We start from the raw sequence: 17566 nt of genomic DNA on the forward strand, positions 1-17566 counted from the left end.
CCGGGATCCACCCGGCAGGCCCACCAGGGGGCAATGCTCTGCCCATCCAGGGCATTGCTCTGTTGCTACCAGAGCCATTCTAGCTCCTGAGGCAGAGGCCATGGAGCCATCCTCAGCACCCGGGCCAACTTTGCTCCAGTGGAGCCTCGGCTGTGGGAGGGGAAGAGAGAGACAAAGAGGAAGGAGAGGGGGAGGGGTGGAGAAGTAGATGGGCACTTCTCCTGTGTGCCCTGGCCGGGAATCGAACCTGGGACTCCTGCACGCCAGGCCGACGCTCTACCTCTGAGCCAACTGGCCAGGGCTGCCTTACACATTTTAAAAATAAATTGATCATACTCTGGATGGTCAGAAGGCACAAGGACATACATGAATGTTCATACTACTCAAAGGGTTAATACATTTTGAGTTTATTTCTGTGTATGGTGTAAGTAAGTTGTCTGATTTTATGTTTAGCATGTATCTGTCCAATTTTCTTAATACCATCTATTGAATAGACTATTTTTACCCCGTTGTATATTCTTGCCTCCTTTGTTAAATATTTATTAACTATAAAGGTATGAGTTTATTTCTGGACTCTATTCTGTTCCATTGATCTATATGTCTGTTTTTATACTAGTACCAATCTGTTTTGACTACTATGGTCCTTTAGTATAGTTTGATATCAGGTAGCATGATTCCACCAACTTTGTTCTTATTTCTCAAGAATGCTATGGTTATTTGAGTGTCTTTTGTGGTTCCTTAGAAAGTTTTAGAATATTTGTTCCTGGAATATATTAGAATAAAATACACCACTGGTAATCTCAATAGGAATTGTGCTGAGTCTACAGATGACTTTGGGTAGTATGGACATTTTAATGATGTTAATTCTCTCTATCCATAAACATGGTATATGCTTCTACTTATTTGTATTTTCTTTTCTTTTTTCTTTTGTGACAGGGACAGAGAGTGAGACAGAGAACAGGACAGATCGGACAGAGAGACAGGAAGGGAGAGAGATGAGAAGCATCAATTCTTCACTGCGGCACCTTTGTTCATTGACTGCTTTCTCATGTGTGCCTTGACGGGGGCGGGGGGAGGCTTCAGCAGAGCAAATGACCCCTTGTTCAAGTCAGTGACTTTGGGTTCAAGCCAGCGACCTTTCGGCTCAAGTCAGCGACCATGCGGTCATGTGTATAATCCCATGCTCAAGCCAGTTACCCTGTAATCAAGCTGGTGAGCCTGCACTCAAGCCGGATGAGCTTGTACTCAAGCTGGCGACCTTGAGGTTTCGAACTTGGGTCCTCCACGTCCCAGTCCAACACTCTATCCACTACGCCACTGCCTAGTCAAGCTATTTGTATCCTAAAAAATGTTCCATGTGCACATGAAAAAATATATATATTGCCTGACCTGTGGTGGCGCAGTGGATAAAGTGTTGACCTGGGAACACTGAGGTCTCCGGTTCAAAACCCTGCACTTGTCTGGTCAAGGCACATATGGGAGTTGATGCTTCCTGCTCCTCCCCCCTTTCTCTCTCTCTTTCACACACATTCTCTCTCCTCTCTAAAATGAATAAAATAAAAAAATTGATTCTGTCAATGTGATATCAAATACACTTAAAAAATTAAAAAAAAAAGAAAAATATATATATATTGTGCTGCTTTGGGGTGAGTGCTCTGAAGATATCAATTAAATCAGGGGTCTCAAACTCGCAGCCCGCGGGCCACATGCAGCCTGCCGAACAATTTTGTACTGATTTTTTTTTTGTTTTCAACTGCAGTGAGAAAAGTGTTGCGTAACAGTTGCCTTTTGTAGACCTAGTGCGGCCTGCCGAACGGCTGTGATCTTGCTCTGCAGCCCACATGCTGAGTTGAGTTTGAGACCCCTGAATTAAATCCATCTGATCTAGTGTGTCATTTAATGTCACCATTTCCTGTTTTTCTGTCTGGAAGATCTATCTGTTGATGTCAATGGGGTGTTAAAATTTCCTACTATGACTGTAGTGCTGTTGCTCTCTCCCTTTATGTCCATCAAGATTTACTTTACATATTTGGATGCTCTTATATAGGGTGCATATATGTTTACAAGGGTTATATCCTCTTCTTTGTTCCCTTTATCATCATATTGTCCTTTTTTCTTGCTATTAGCTTTGTTTTAAAGTCTGTTTTGTCAGATAGAAGTATTGTTACCTCAGCATTTTTTTTCCTTTACATTGCATGAAATATCTTTTTCCATCCCTTTATTTTGTCTCTACGTATAGTTCATTCTGAGGTGGGTCTCTTGTAGACAGCATATATATGAGTCTTTGTTTTCTTATCCATTCAGTTATCCTATGTCTTTTTTTTTTTTTTTTTTACAGAGACAGAGAGTGAGTCAGAGAGAGGGATAGACAGGGACAGACAGACAGGAACGGAGAGAGATGAGAAGCATCAATCATTAGTTTTTCATTGCGCGTTGCAACACCTTAGTTGTTCATTGATTGCTTTCTCATATGTGCCTTGACCGCGGGCCTTCAGCAGACCAAGTAACCCCCCTGCTAGAGCCAGCGACCTTGGGCTCAAGCTGGTGGGTTTTTTGTTGTTTTTTTGCTCAAACCAGATGAGCCCACACTCAAGCTGGCGACCTCGGGGTCTCGAACCTGGGTCCTCTGCATACCAGTCTGACGCTCTATCCACCGCACCACCGCCTGGTCAGGTCTACCCTATGTCTTTTGATTGGAACATTTAAGCTATTTACATTTAAAGTGATTATTGATAGGTACATATTTATTGAACTTTTATTCTTTTAACTATGTTCCTCTGTCGTCTTCTTCCTCCTCCTCCTCTCTTCTCTTCCCTTCCTCTGCCCCTCTCTTTTCATCATGTGTCCTCCCTTCCTATCCCTCTCCCCTTCCTTCTTTCCCTTGAACATCTTGTAATACTGGTTTGGTGGTAACTAACTCATTTAGGTTTTCTTGTCTGGGAAGCTCTTTACTTCTCCTTCAATATTAAATGATAGCATTGTTGGATAAAGTAGTATTGGTGGTAGGTCCTAGCTTTTCATCACTTTAACTATTTCATGCCAATCCCTTCTGGCCTGAAATGTTTCTGTTGAGAAATCAACTGACAGTCTAATGAGAGCTCTCTAGTAAGTAATTAACTGTTTTTTCTCTTGGGGCTTTTAAGATGCTCTCTTTGTCTTTAACTTTTGCCATTTTAATTATGATGTGCCTTGGTTTGGGTCTCTTTGGGTTCATTTTGTTTAGAACTCTCTGTGCTTCCTGGACTTGTGTGTATTTTTCCTTCAACAGGTTAGGAATATTTTTGGTCATTATTTTTGCAAATAGGTTCTTGATCTCTTGCTCTCTCTTTTCTCCTCTGTACACCTATGATGCAGATGTTGTAACATGTCATTTTTTCCCCAAAGGTTCTTTAAGCTATCCTCATTTTTTTTAATTCTTTTTTATTTTTCCTGCTCTGATTGGGTATTTTTTCCTACCTTGTCTTCCAAATCACTTACTTATTCAATCCTCTGCTTCATCTAGCTACTGTTAATTCCTTGTAATATATTCTTCATTTCAGATATTATAGTCTCCATTACTGTTCCTTTTGTTACATTCTATGTCCTTTATCATGCTGTTGAGCATCCCTATAATCATTTTGAACTTTATATCTGATAAATTGCTTGCCTCCATTTCATTTAGCTCTTTTTCTGGATATTTCTCTTATTCTTTCATTTGGGGCCTGTTTCTTTGTCTCCCTGTTTTGGCTGCCTCTTTGTGTTTGTTTCTGTGTGTTAGCTAGATCTGCTAGGACTCCCAGTTTTCGTGGATGGCTTAATGTAATAGGCATCCTGTGGGGTCTGGTGGTGCAGTTTCCTTGATCACTTAAGCTATCTGCTCAAGGAATGTCCCTTGTGTGGGTTATGTGGGCCCTCCTGTTGTAATTGAATCTTGTTTGCTATTGGCTTGTTCATGCATGGAATCAACCTTCGGGCTATCTGGCTGTGAGGTTCAATCCCGAACACAGCTGTGAGCTGCTGTGCAGATAATGACCACACAAAATGGAATTTGTCACAGCAGGGTTTGGTGCCTGCGGAGATCTCCCTCTGGGTATGCTGCTTGTGAAACTTGTTGGATCCTACCCTGATGTCTGAAGTTGGCCACTGGGTGTGCTAGTTCTGGAGCTTTTGGGAGGGAACCTGGTGAAGGCCCATGAAAGACACTGCCTGTGAATGGCCCTCAGCAACCTGTCTGGAGCTACAAAGTGATCCACCGTTTCTGGTTGCCTCTGCTGGGCCTGCATTCATGTGAGAAGCACCAAGCTGTGCACCAAGGCCCACTTTTACTAGCACTGGGTTCAGGGGCAGGTCAGCAAAAGTCCCAAGGTGAGATCTTCTCCATATCCTCTGCCTCCTGGCTGCCTGTAAGGCTCAGTCACTGAAAGAGCTTCTAGCTGTACTCAAGTTGTGTGAGTTAGGTTCTCGTGAGTCACCATATAGGGGGTCAGTGGTATTCACCAGATTGATACAGGTTCCAACTTAGTGCCAGTGCTAGATCTGAAGCCATTCAACAAATGTCTCTGGATATCCCAAGTGTAGCTGCCACCTGTTGGATGCTCGCACACCTTTGTATTGGGGCAGGGTTGCAGAGAGTCATCAGGGTGAGGCCAGCAGTTTATCAGGCTTAAGCAGATGAAGATTTGGCTGCGTGAAGGGAAGGCTCTGCTCTAGTCTGGTGTGCAAAGGAAACATGGCCCCTGTCCTGATCCCCCTGTTCTATATTCTGCCAGGAGAAGAGTCTGCAGGGTGAGTCTTCAGGTAAGATGAGGATGAGGCTAGGGTATTGCCATGAAGGGGATGTGCTGGTCAGGCTTTGAGGAAGGTGGGAGGCGTGACTCCAACCCTAGAGCCATGCCATTCAGTCTGTCCCAGATTTTGCCCTGACCTCAGCAGATGGAGCCACTAGCAGTCAGGTGTGAGCTGGAGCCCAGAAAATGGGTCTTCTGGAAGCCTGTTAGATGGTTCTACAGGATCTCCTGTGAGGGAGAAGTGACTCTCAGGTTCATGGAAAGTGGGGAGAATGGCCCCCACTTCAAGGCCACACAACTCAGTCACTGACACCTCCTAAATCTGCCCAGATCTCTACCCCCTGGCCAAGGCAGCTGACTCCTCAGCAGGATGTAAGCTCCACAGTGTGGGGTGAGAGGGAGTCCAGAGGGTGGGGCTGTTGCTTTCCCCCAGGCTGATGTAGCTTGGATGGGAGTGCTCCACAGAAGAAAGATGGAGTTGGTAGTACTGGAAAATGCTCAGCATAGGGATCATGGTGGCTGTCGCTTCAGCTCTCCTCAAACTCCAGGCTCTCCTCATGCAACTCTAGTCTGCTTTGCCCTACCTCTGCCAGAGCCCAGGGTGAATGGCTCTGAACAAAATTTTGTGTATTGGCCCTTTAAGAGGGTGCCTGTGTCTCTAGCTATCTCTCCTGGCAGATAGAATCCCTTATGATTTTCAGAGATGAATGTTATATGGCAGGGGTCGGGAACTTTTTGGCTGAGAGAGCCACGAATGCCACATATTTTAAAATGTAATTCCGTGAGAGCCATACAACGACCTGTGTACATTACGCATTATCTAATAAAAATCTGGTGTTGTCCCAGATGACGGCTGTGATTGGCTCCAGCCACCCACAACCATGAACATGAGCAGTAGGAAATGAATGGATTGTAATACATGAGAATGTTTTTTATTTTTAACATTATTTTTTTTTTATTAAAGATTTGTCTGCGAGCCAGATGCAGCCATCAAAAGAGCCACATCTGGCTCACGAGCCATAGGTTCCCGACCCCTGTTATATGGGCACCTCCTCCCTGATCTGGTGCTCTGGATTGGGGAGCCCAGCCTGGGATTCCCCCCACAGTTGAGATAGCCCTCTGGAACCTCAACTACCACTTGTGGGAGTATGGCCAGCCTTTTTTGTGTCTCTGCCCTTCCTACCAGTCTTAATGTGGCTTATTCTGTAAATTCTTGATTATAAGACTTCTCATCAGCTAGTCTTCAGATGGTTGTTCAAAATGATTATTCTATAATTTAGTTATAATTTCAGTTTGGTTCTCGGTAGGTGAGTGTAGCATCCACCTACTTTACCACCATCTGGGATCTTTCCTGCTTTTCCTTTTCAATCTCTTCATGATTTCTGTAGTAGTAGAGATCAGGCATGACATTCTATGAGTGTTCATGGGAGATGGTGCTATGCCTGCACAGAACTTCCTGGACCAGCATCCATCACATCAGATCCACTGGGTGAGCCCTCTCATTGTTGCAAGGGATGACAATGACCACATAATGCAGAAAAGAGTCTTCATATCATAGAGCAAAGGTAGGTTAACAGAGGATGCCTCTATGAGAGGCTGGTGGTCAGCCCTGGGATCAGGAACCACCAGAAGCGTCAGCTCCCAGAAGGCTGCCTGGATATGGTTAGTGAAGGTTCCAGGAGTGAAGTGGACAGCAGTAGAAGAGGCTCCAGCAGCAGGAGCAGTAGTAAACTTCAGCACAAGTCACTGGCCAGTATTCCTGGGTAATATGACACTGACATCAGGGGGTTTTTCAATGGCAACAATGGTAGGAGCTGCCAGCAGAAGCTTCTCCCAGGTTCTCTTCAGATTTACGGTATAGACATCATCACTCCTCTTCTTGTAGATGTACTGTTCCATTTTGAAGTCAAGATTGGTGCCACTTAAGTGGATTCCTGCTGCAAGGACTTTGAGGACATCCTCCTCCTTCATTTGCAGGACATTGAGGGCACTGGACACTGTGAAAGTTTCCTTTAAGTTATGTGGGAATCAAGAACAATGTTGTATGGGCCCTTCTCTGGGTAGTGTGAAAGGGCTACTATTTTCTTTTAGCTTGTTTTGAAATGTTTTTCATTTGATAGTGTTTATCTCTTCTGTGGTTCTGTTTCTCTGGAAGGATTTTATTCTATCCTTTTCTCTCTCTCTCTCTCTTTCTTGTAATACATTTGTATGAGATTCAACTAAAAGCATTGTTTTTGTCTGTTGTTCATGTTTAAATAAGATGAATTTTCCTATACTCTTAAAATGAGACGCTAAGCCAAGTAGCTTCATGTCTCTAACTTCCTCTTACATTGATCACTCCCCCACAAAATGTTAAAAATATGACCACTTAGAAGCCCACCGATACCCTCAGAACACTAACCCCCAGATCCTCATTTCTAAATATCCCTTTCACCAAAAGAAACCAAGACTTCTTGGGAAAAAATGTCTAATTTCAAGGATGAGGCAGGGGAAAGCTTCTTGATCCAAAATACGAGAAACTATTCAAAGAATAATGGGAACAGGCCCTGGCTGGTTGGCTCATGGTAGAGCATCGGCCTGGCGTGCAGGAGTCCCGGGTTCAATTCCCGGCCAGGGCACACAGGAGAGGCGCCCATCTGCTTCTCCACCCCCCCCCTTCCTCTCTGTCTCTCTCTTCCCCTCCCGCAGCCAAGGCTCCACTGGAGCAAAAAGATGGCCCGGGCGCTGGGGATGGCTCCTTGGCCTCTGCCCCAGATGCTAGAGTGGCTCTGGTCGCGACAGAGAGACGCCCCGCATGGGCAGAGCATCGCCCCCTGGTGGGCGTGCCGGGTGGATCCCGATCGGGTGCATGCGGGAGTCTGTCTGACTGCCTCCCCGTTTCCAGCTTCGGAAAAGTAAAAAAAAAAAAGGAAAGAATAATGGGAACATAAGGACATGTTAGCCAGTTTGAAGGAATGCCCAATGGCCAAATCTATGACAATCTGAGTATCAAAATAAAAAAGATAGTAAAGCATTACAACCCATTAAATAAAATAATCATGAGTCTCCACTGACATAGATACATAAATACGCACATACTTTATAAGTATATGTGTGTAAATAGAAGAAAAGGGAAAGCTCCTTCTATAACAGAAAGCCAATTATGAAATGTAAGAAAAAACCATTTGGTAATCATTACAGTAGTAATTACTTCAGATAAAAATTATCAATGGATGCTAAAATAGTGGATAAAAGTTTAAAGAGAAATGGGATATATACTTATCTCAAAGTATCTTTGCACAAGATACTTATTAAGTTATTGATAAAAGGGTAAAAGAAATTTTTATGTGGGAAAATCTGGTATATACCAATTTAATCAAGTGATGAAGGTTAACACCACCAGTTACAGGGCAAATTAACTACATGAGTCTCCTGATAAGATGTACTAGGACACAACATCACTTCTGTATTTTTCCTACCAAAAGTGCACAATTTGAATTTAAGGAAACATCAGACTAACACAAACTGTGGAACATTCTAAAAACTAACTGTCTTATAGTCTTCAGAAACTTCAATACCAAGAAAGACAAAGAAAGGTTAAGTAAACTAAAAAGATTTGGCAACCAAATGAAACGTGTGAACCTGGACCAAATCCTGGACCAAGAAAAGAAACGGGATGTAATATTATTGGCCGGGAACATAATGGACATTATTGGGAAAATTGTCCTGTACCTTTAAAAAATGTCAAAGTCATGAAAGCCAAAAAAAAACTTGAGAAATTGTTCCATATTTAAAAAATCTTGTGAGACATGACAACCAAACACAACACATAATTTAGAAGAAAAATTACTAATAAAAACTAAATATGGTCTATAGATTAAATAACAGTATTATGTCAAAGTTAATTTCCCAATTTTGTTATTTTTGCTATGTTCATAAATGTCCTTGTTTTTAGGAATACATTAAAGTACTTATGGGTAAAAGATATCATCATGTCTACAAGTGACTCAAATGGTTCTTGACAAGAGCGTGCATGTGTACATAGGCATGGGTGTATGTGTATGTGGTTTGTAAGAGAGGGGAAAAGAGAGAGGAAGGGAGAAGAACAAAGTAAATTTGGTAAAATGTCAACATTTGGAGAAACTTGGCAGTCACCAAGAATTTTCTATACTATATTTGCAACTTTTTTATAAATCTGAAATTATACCAAAATAAGAAGTTTAAAGAAGAACATATAAGGTCTGTACTGTCTTAAATCCGCAGTGTCTCTTTCCTTTACCCATCTTTATAAGACCCTCTCTTTCTATGTTCTGTTGTCTCTGTCTCCCTGAATTTGGATTCTACTCCCAGTAGGGCTCTTTTCTGGAAGAAAGCTTCCGTTGGTTCATTTTAAAAGTTTATAACTCCCAAATCACTTGTGGGTGAGAGGAGAGAGAGAATCAATCTGGCCCAATGTACCTCAAGACAACCAGCCCTACAAATCTCAAACTCAGAGAGCCTCACAATCTTATAGAATAAGTAACTGATGCTCCCTATGAATGCAACAAAAACTTGAGGTTTTATGGAGCACAGAAAGTAATTCTAAAAGATAAGGAAATGTGCATTATTTCTTATAAATATTTTCCTCCAAAATGTTAACCCCAAAAAAGTTAGAAAAACCTATGTGCATGAGGGACTGAATACTTCAAGATTACGGACAAGATTTTCTACAGCAATATCACATCGTGTCATGATAGGAAGCATTTTATTACCTTCTGGGGCTTCGAGGGTCTTCTTATTCTGCTCACACCACCCGATGGGGTAAAGGTCAGCCTTCCTGATATCACACCAAAAGTCTGCTCTGCGGTCCTCCCCATAGCCATCATAGCGGAGGAGAAGCAACTGCTCACAGGTGGTAATGATGGTGGCCACCCAGTAGGTTTCAGGATCTGTCTTCACAATCACTTCCAGTTTCATCCCAGGAGCAAATCCATTTTGCAAACGTGTGTCCACCTGAACAAGGAAATGTTATTAACCACCAGACAAGTATCTCAATCAGTATTTCTTTGGCTGATATTCTTAAGATTTTCAATTTTGAAGCACTACATGCAATAAAATCTTCTCAAGGGAAACCTAAGAAATTCCAATTCTAACTTATAGCAGTGATCCAAACAAAACAGGGAATAGTAACGCTGCTCTGCTCTATCTTACCAGAATTCGATATTCTCACCACAGAAGTCTAATATGATTACAGAAAATGTTTTCTAATAAGTATATAAATCACTAAATGTTCACTATTTTAACAGCTTTCAACACAAGTTTTTAAGAGTGATTTCTAGATAATTTGAAAGAAAATTTATGACTCTATAAAAGAGAAAAAAACAAGCTATAATAATAAAAAATTAGTATAATATGTGCCATATGTAGGAAGCCATACTTCCTAATTTCTCTGAAACAGGCTATGCTTATACCTATTATCCTTGAGTAATAATTAATAGTGCCCCTTTTCTCTCTCAAAAGTGTCCTAATTTATATGATAAATTACAAGGTCATTAAAGTATAGGTTAGCAATTCTGGGACCACTGTTGTGTATATTAAGAATAAATAAATCCATATATTGTGGATGACAAAAGACAGGTTTTTCACCACAGGAGAAAAAAGTAAAAATAAGGAAGAGGGGAGAAGCGAATGAACCGGTGGTGCTGAACTGTAATCAAGGTATCTGAAAGAGGTCATGACTACCGACAGATAGGAAGACAAATAGAGAGATACAGAAAAAGATGTAGGTATGTACATATGTACATATTAATATATATATATTTCCTAGTTCTGTGAACTGACAGAAACTAGAAGGATACCCAGCAGCAATAGCAAATTTAGATTCCAAATCTTGATTTCTAAATACCAACCTTCAATAAAAAATGAACAAGGGCTCCCTGGAGAAATAACTTACCCTAATTCTAGTGCGGTGGGGAAACACTTACAAGCCAGGAATATCTGGTCACGCCAGAAAGTATGGAAATGCTCCAAAACTGATGGGGACACTTGGAAAGGACATAAGAGCCAACTAGAAGTATCTCCCAATAGTCATATGTGGGACAATTTGAACAGTAATGGATTATAATCCATAGATTGACATAGATATCCATGAGTTCATACTGTTAAAAATAATTAAGAGGAAAGGGGACAGATCTTCTTTAGAATAAAAGACAAATTAATAAAAATGGAGAAAAATAATGAACACAGAAAATCACTTTTAAACAAAAACCACAGAAATAAACACCGCAGGCAAGAAACATGAGTCAGTGTTAAAATAACTGTGATGACTAATACATATTTACATTATCCCAAAGGTTCTCCCTACAATATTCTTTTTTAAAAAATGATTTTAAAGAGAGGGGAGAGAGAGGGAAGGGGGAGTGGGGAGAAACAGGAAGCACCAATTTGTAGTAGTTGCTTCTCATATGTGCTTAACCAGGTGAGCCCCGGGTTTAGAACCAGCGACAGCAGCATTCCAGGTCAATGCTTTATGCACTAAGCCATCACAGGACAGGCTTGCAATATTATTTTTTTTAAGATTTTATTTATTGATTTTAGAGAGAAGAGAGAGAGAGAGAAAGAAAATCAGGGGGAGGAGCAGGAAGCATTAACTCATACTTGCTTCTTATATGTGCCTTGACCAGGCAAGCCTGGGGTTTCGAACCAGCGACCTCAACATTCCAGGTCGATGCTTTATTCATTGTACAACCAGAGGCCAGACACACTATTCTTATTAATTGCAAAGAGGAAAACAGTAACATTACAATGAATAAATCTGGCAGAAACTACCCTAATTACTGATCACAGTTACCATCATCAATCTGAAAACATCAATATCATATATTCTTGATTTCATAAAACAAAAAAAAGCACAAAATCATTTTTATGATTTTTGCCAAATTTGCATAAATTTGAGCTAATCATGAGAAAAACCAAACTAAATTAAGGAATATTCTATACAATAACTGGTAAGTAATATGTTCTTCGAAAGTATCAAGGTCATGAAAGATAAAGAATGAGAAAGTGCCACACATTGGAGGAGACTATGGAGACCTTACCACGAAATGCAATGTGGTAATAACAACCACTGGAAAGTAAGGGGAATCCTGGAAAGGAGAGAGCCAAGAGGGCAAGTCCCACATTCTGTGTAAAAATTCTTCCCCCTTCTAATCACCATCCTGTTATACTCCTGAAAGTTAATCATTCTCCTGAATTAGAACACTGTGGTTTAACAGTGCATGTGTTTTCACACTCTTATTAGAATTATGCAGTATGAACGCTTTTCTGTGCAGGGTGTCTCTTTTCCAACATTGCTTATGAGACTCAAATACTGTTGCATGTAACAGTAGTTTATTTCTTTTCATTGCTGCATAGTATTCCATTTTAATAAATGTGCCACAATTTATCCTTTCTAATGCTACTAATAGTAGGCATTTTGGGTTGTTCCAGTTTTGGAAAACTACAAAGAATACTTCCATGATTATATGAATATTTTTGTATGTCTCTTGATGCATACATACCCGGATTTCTATAATAGATGGTCAAACTGTTTTATAAAGTGGTTAAAACCAATTTACTCTCCCTGTAGCAAAAATCCTTTTGCTCCAACATTCTAACCAACATTTTTTGTGTTTTTTTGTCATTTTCATTTTAACCATTTTGGAAAGTGTGTAGTATATATCATTATGATTTTAATTTCCATTTTCTAATTAATAAAGTTTAGAACTTTTATATTTTTTAAGCATTTATATTTCTTCTTTTGGGAATGCCTAAGTTTCTTGTCATTTTTTTATTGAGTCTATACTGTGAGCATCAGTTCTTTGTCAGTTAGTTGTATTACAAATATTTTTTCACTTTTTCTACACTGCTGTTTGAGGGACAAAAGTTCATAACTTTAATACAGTTTATCAATGCTTCTCTTTTTTATAAAAGTTAGTGTTTTCTATATTTTGAAACAAAATTTTCCCTACTGTTATGGGTCATAAAACATACTATATTATTTTCTAGAAGGCTTTCATATTGAGGACCAATATCCATCTCGAATTAATCTCTGTGTATGATATTTGGTATGAGTCACATTTTATTTGTTTGAAAATGTATATACTATTGACCTACTTACTACCTTTCCTCACCACTGTAAATTGCCACCTCTATAATAAATCAAGTGTGTTTCTGACTTGTTTTTCCTTAGAAGAGCAATACACTGCCTTAATTAACCTTGAGATCTATTACAGCAAGATTTCTCATCTTATTCTTTAGCTGTATGGCAATCCTTGCTTCTTTCTATTCCACAAAAACTTTAGAATTAGCTTGTCAATTTTTACCTAGATTATTTTGGGGGGAGATGGTACTTGACTTGGTTTGCATAAAATATACAGCTCTATTTAGAGAACTGACATCTTTACAATAGTGAGTCTTCCATCACATGAACAAGGTTTATTCCTACTTTTTAACTTATATCAACAATGGTTTGAAGTATCTTTGCAAATTTTTGTTACATTTATTCCTAGCCAATTGACTTTTTTGTTATTGTAAATCACATCTTTCAGGGGCTTTTTTGTTATAGAAATGTAATAGATTTTTTATGCTATCTTGTACCAAAATCTTGCTAAAATAACTCATTAATTAATATATCTGCAAATTATTATTTATCTGCAAATAATGATATTTTTTCTTTCCTAATTCTTATACATTTTACTGTTTTTCTTACTTAATTGTACTGATTAGAACCTTCAGAACAATATCAAATAGAAACCATGTTAATCAGTATCTTTGTCTTGCTCCGTATTAAAAAGAAAATATGCATCATACTACTATTAATAAAATTTCCTGTAGCTCTTTTGGTAGATAACTTATACCAAGTTTAAAAAATTTCCTATGGTGTGCTAAAGCTTTATCATGGTGGGTATGGATTTTTATCATTAATTTTTCTTTATATATTGAGATGATTGTGAGATTTTTCTCCTTTATTCTGCTACTATTATTATGCTAGGTGATTGTCAAATGTTAAATCACCTTGCATTCCTGGAAAAATCAACTTGTTATTAATGTATTATCCTTTCTAAATACAGCTACATTCAGTTTACTATTATTTTGTATGTAGACATTTATGAATCAATCTTCATGAGTGACACTACTCTCTAATTCTCCTTTCCTAAAAAATTCATGTTAGGTTTGATATCAAGGTTATACGAATCTCTAAAATAATTGGTACCCTACAATCAATAATGGATAGAACAACCAGACAGAAAGGAAACAATACTTAAAAAGACTATAAACCAGCCTGACCAGACAGGCGGTGGTGCAGTGGATAGAGCGTTGGACTGGGACGCTGAGGACCCAGGTTCGAGACCCTGAGGTTGCCGGCTTGAGCATGAGCTCATCTGGTTTGAGCAAGGCTCGTCAGCTTAAGCCCAATGTCGCTGGCTTGAGGAAGGGGTCACTCAGTCTGATGTAGTGCCCAGTCAAGGCACATATGAGAAAGAAATCAATGAACAACTAAGGTGCCACAACAAAGAATTGATGCTTCTCATCTGTCTTCCTTCCTGTCTGTTTGTCCCTATCTCTCCCTCTCTCTGACTCTCTGTCTCTGTCACAAAATAAAGACTATAAACCAATGAGAATTTATATATATATATTAACAGAACACTCCATTCAACAACAGAAAATACACATTCTTCTCAAGTACACATGGACAATTCCCAAGACAGACCATAACGTTAAGCCACAAAACAGTTTCAAATTTAAAAAGATTGAAATCATTCAAAATTTCTTTTCTGATCACAGTGGAATAAAACTGGAATGCAATAACATAAGGAAAACTAGGAAATTCACAAATATGTGGAGATAAGACACGCTCTTAATCAATACAGTAGCCACCTCCTTTATCCACGAGGGATATGTCCAAGGCACACAGTGGATGCCTTAACCTACGGATAGTACCAAACCCTATATATACTGTTTTTTCCTATATGTTCATACCTACAGTAAAGTTTAATTTACAAATTAGGCATAGTAAGAGGTTAACAACAACAATAATAAAATAGAACAATTATAATAATATACTTTAATAAGTTATATGACCATGGCATTATTAAGCAAAATAAGGATTATTTGAATACAAGCATTGCAAGACCATGATGGTCAATCTGATAACCAAGAAAGCTACTAAGTGACTAACAGGCAGGTGGCATATCCAGTTGCATAAAGTGATGATTCATGTCCAAGGTGCGATGGGGTGGAATGGTATGGGATAGCACAAAAGTTCATCATGCTACTCAGAACAGCAGGCAAATTAAAACTTATGAAAAATAACAAAATAAAAATAAATAAAACTTATGAACTGTTGGTTTTTGCAATTTTCTATTGTACGTTTTTGGACCATAGGTGACTGACTGCAGGTAACTTAAACTGGGGAAAGTGAAATCGCAGATAACAGAGAACTACTATTGGTTCAAGAAGAAATCACAAAGGAAATTAGAAAATACATTGAGATAAATAACAAAAATACAACATATGAAAATTTATGAGAGGCAGCGAAAGTGGTGCCAAGAGGGAAATTTACAGCTAAATGACCGCTTTGAAAAAGCAAATCTCAAATGAAAAAAAGAGAACATGCAAGAACAGATGCATAGAAGTAGAAACTCCAAGAAAGAATCAAAAGGAAATGCTAGAAACCAGAAACATAGTAACAGAAATTAAGAATGCCTTTGCTGTGCCTGGCCTATGGTGGTGCAGTGGATAAAGTGTAGACCTGGAACACTGAGGTCACTGGTTCTAAACCCAGGGCTTCCCTGGCCAAGGCATATATGGGAGTTGATGCTTCCTGCTCCTTCCCCCTTCTCTCTCTCTCCTCTCTAAAATGAATAAATAAAATCCTAAAAAAAAAAGAATGCCTTTGCTGGTTTCAGCAAGAGACTGGGCTCAGTCAAGGAAAGAATCAGTGAGCTAGGAAAAAATAGAAACTTACAAAACTGAAAAGGAGTAAAAAAGATAAAATATAAAAAATATTGTGGAATAATTACAAGTATAATATATATATAATGAGAATACTAGAAGAGAGAAATAGAATACAATATTTGAAGCAATAATCACTGAGAATTCCCAAAATCAGTAACAGATACCAAAGCACAGATCCAAGAAGCCCAGAGAACAAACAGGATAAAAACCAAAAATATCTATACCTAGTCATATCATATTCAAGCTGCAAGAAACAAAGACAAAAAATTGAAAGTAGACAGAGGAGAAAAAACACTCTACCTATAGAGAAGCAAGGATAAAAATTACATCACACTTCTCTTCAGAAACCATGGAACCAAGAGAAACCATGAAAGCAAGAAGAAAGTGAAGTAAAATATTTCAATTACTGAAAGAAAAAAGCTACCAACCTAAAATCCTGCATCCAGCAAAATCAACAGACATTCCCAGACACATAAAGATTGAGGAATTTTTCTGCTGGTAGATCTGTCTTACAAGAAATTCTAAATAAATTCTTCAGAAATAAGGAAAATTATACCAGAAACTCAGGTGTAATAAAGGGTGTTACTAAAGGAATAAATGAAAATAAAATCAAATCTAATGTTTCTTATTCTTAATTCACCTAACAGACAACAATTTGTTCAAAATAATAATAATAGCAACAAAGTATTTGGTGATAATAGCTTATCCATAAGAGACATGAGTGGCAGTAATGTTTTAAGAGACAGGAGGGAGTAATTGGAAATACTCTAGGTACAGGCACAACCCTTGAAGTGGTATAGTGTTACTTGAAAGGAGTTGAATTAGTTGTATTTTGTAAACTGAAGGGCAACCATTAAAAAACCAGGCAGTGAAGCAGTGGATCGAGTGTTGGCCCAGGATGCAGAGGACCCAGATTCAGAACCCTGAGGTCGCCGTCAAGTACAGGCTCATCTGGCTTGAGCACAGGTCCACCAGCTTAAGCGCAGGGTCACTGGCTTGAAGCCTAAGGTCGCTGACTGAGCCCAAGGTTGCTGGCTCATCTGGAGTTCCCGGTCAAGGCAATATGAGAAAGTAATCAATGAACAACTAAGGTGCTACAACAAAGAATTGACGCTTCTCATCTCTCTCCCTTCCTGTCTGTCCCTATCTGTCTCTTTCTCTCTAGCTAACAACAACAAAAACTAAAAAAGAATTACAATTGACCCTTAAACAACACAGGTTTGAGCTGTATAAGTCCACTCATACACAAAAATTTTTTCAATAAATATTATAAATGTATTTTCTCTTTCTTAAGATTTTCTCTAATTTATTTTAAGACTTCAGTATATAATACATATACAAAATATGTGTTAATCAACAGCATACGTTATCTGTAGGGCTTCTGGTCAAAAGTAGGTTATTAGTAATTTAGTTTTTAGGGAGTCAAAATTTATTGTATATATGGATTTTCAACTGCACAAGGAGCACTGTTCAAGGGTCAACTGTATAATTACATGAGAGACATAAAAGGGACAAATATTATATGATTCCCTTTAGGTTACATAGGTAAATTTATAAAGACAGAAAATATAATAGAGGTTACTGGGGGTTAGGGAGACGAGAAAATGGGGAGTTGTTTAATGGGTACAACAGGGTTTCTGTCTGAGATGATGAAACGCTCTGGAAATAATATTAGTGGTTATAAAACAGTGAGAAATTACTTAATGCTATTGAATTGTTCAATGCTAACTTTTATATATATTTTAACACAATAATTGTATTTTAAATTTAATGTTGCTGAGTTGTTTTCAATATATATTTTTAATCAATTGAGGTTTACTTACAAATAATATTATACTGGCTGA

The 17566-nt window shown here is 38.7% G+C and overlaps 1 protein-coding gene and 1 pseudogene across 3 annotated transcripts in view; both read right to left on the bottom strand.

The window, feature by feature from the left end:
- The window catches only part of SFMBT1 (Scm like with four mbt domains 1), a 201930-nt gene that overhangs the window by 53793 nt on the left and 130571 nt on the right, over positions 1-17566 (bottom strand). For all 3 annotated transcript variants that reach the window (XM_066350444.1, XM_066350445.1, XM_066350443.1), the window contains one exon: positions 9497-9737. In XM_066350444.1, the coding sequence (XP_066206541.1) occupies positions 9497-9737 (241 nt within the window). The remainder of the gene's footprint in view (positions 1-9496; positions 9738-17566) is intronic.
- Positions 6091-9028, bottom strand: LOC136382409 (small ribosomal subunit protein uS2B-like; annotated as a pseudogene).

This window comes from Saccopteryx leptura, chromosome 10, assembly GCF_036850995.1.
Source record: "Saccopteryx leptura isolate mSacLep1 chromosome 10, mSacLep1_pri_phased_curated, whole genome shotgun sequence".
Lineage (NCBI taxonomy): Eukaryota > Metazoa > Chordata > Mammalia > Chiroptera > Emballonuridae > Saccopteryx > Saccopteryx leptura.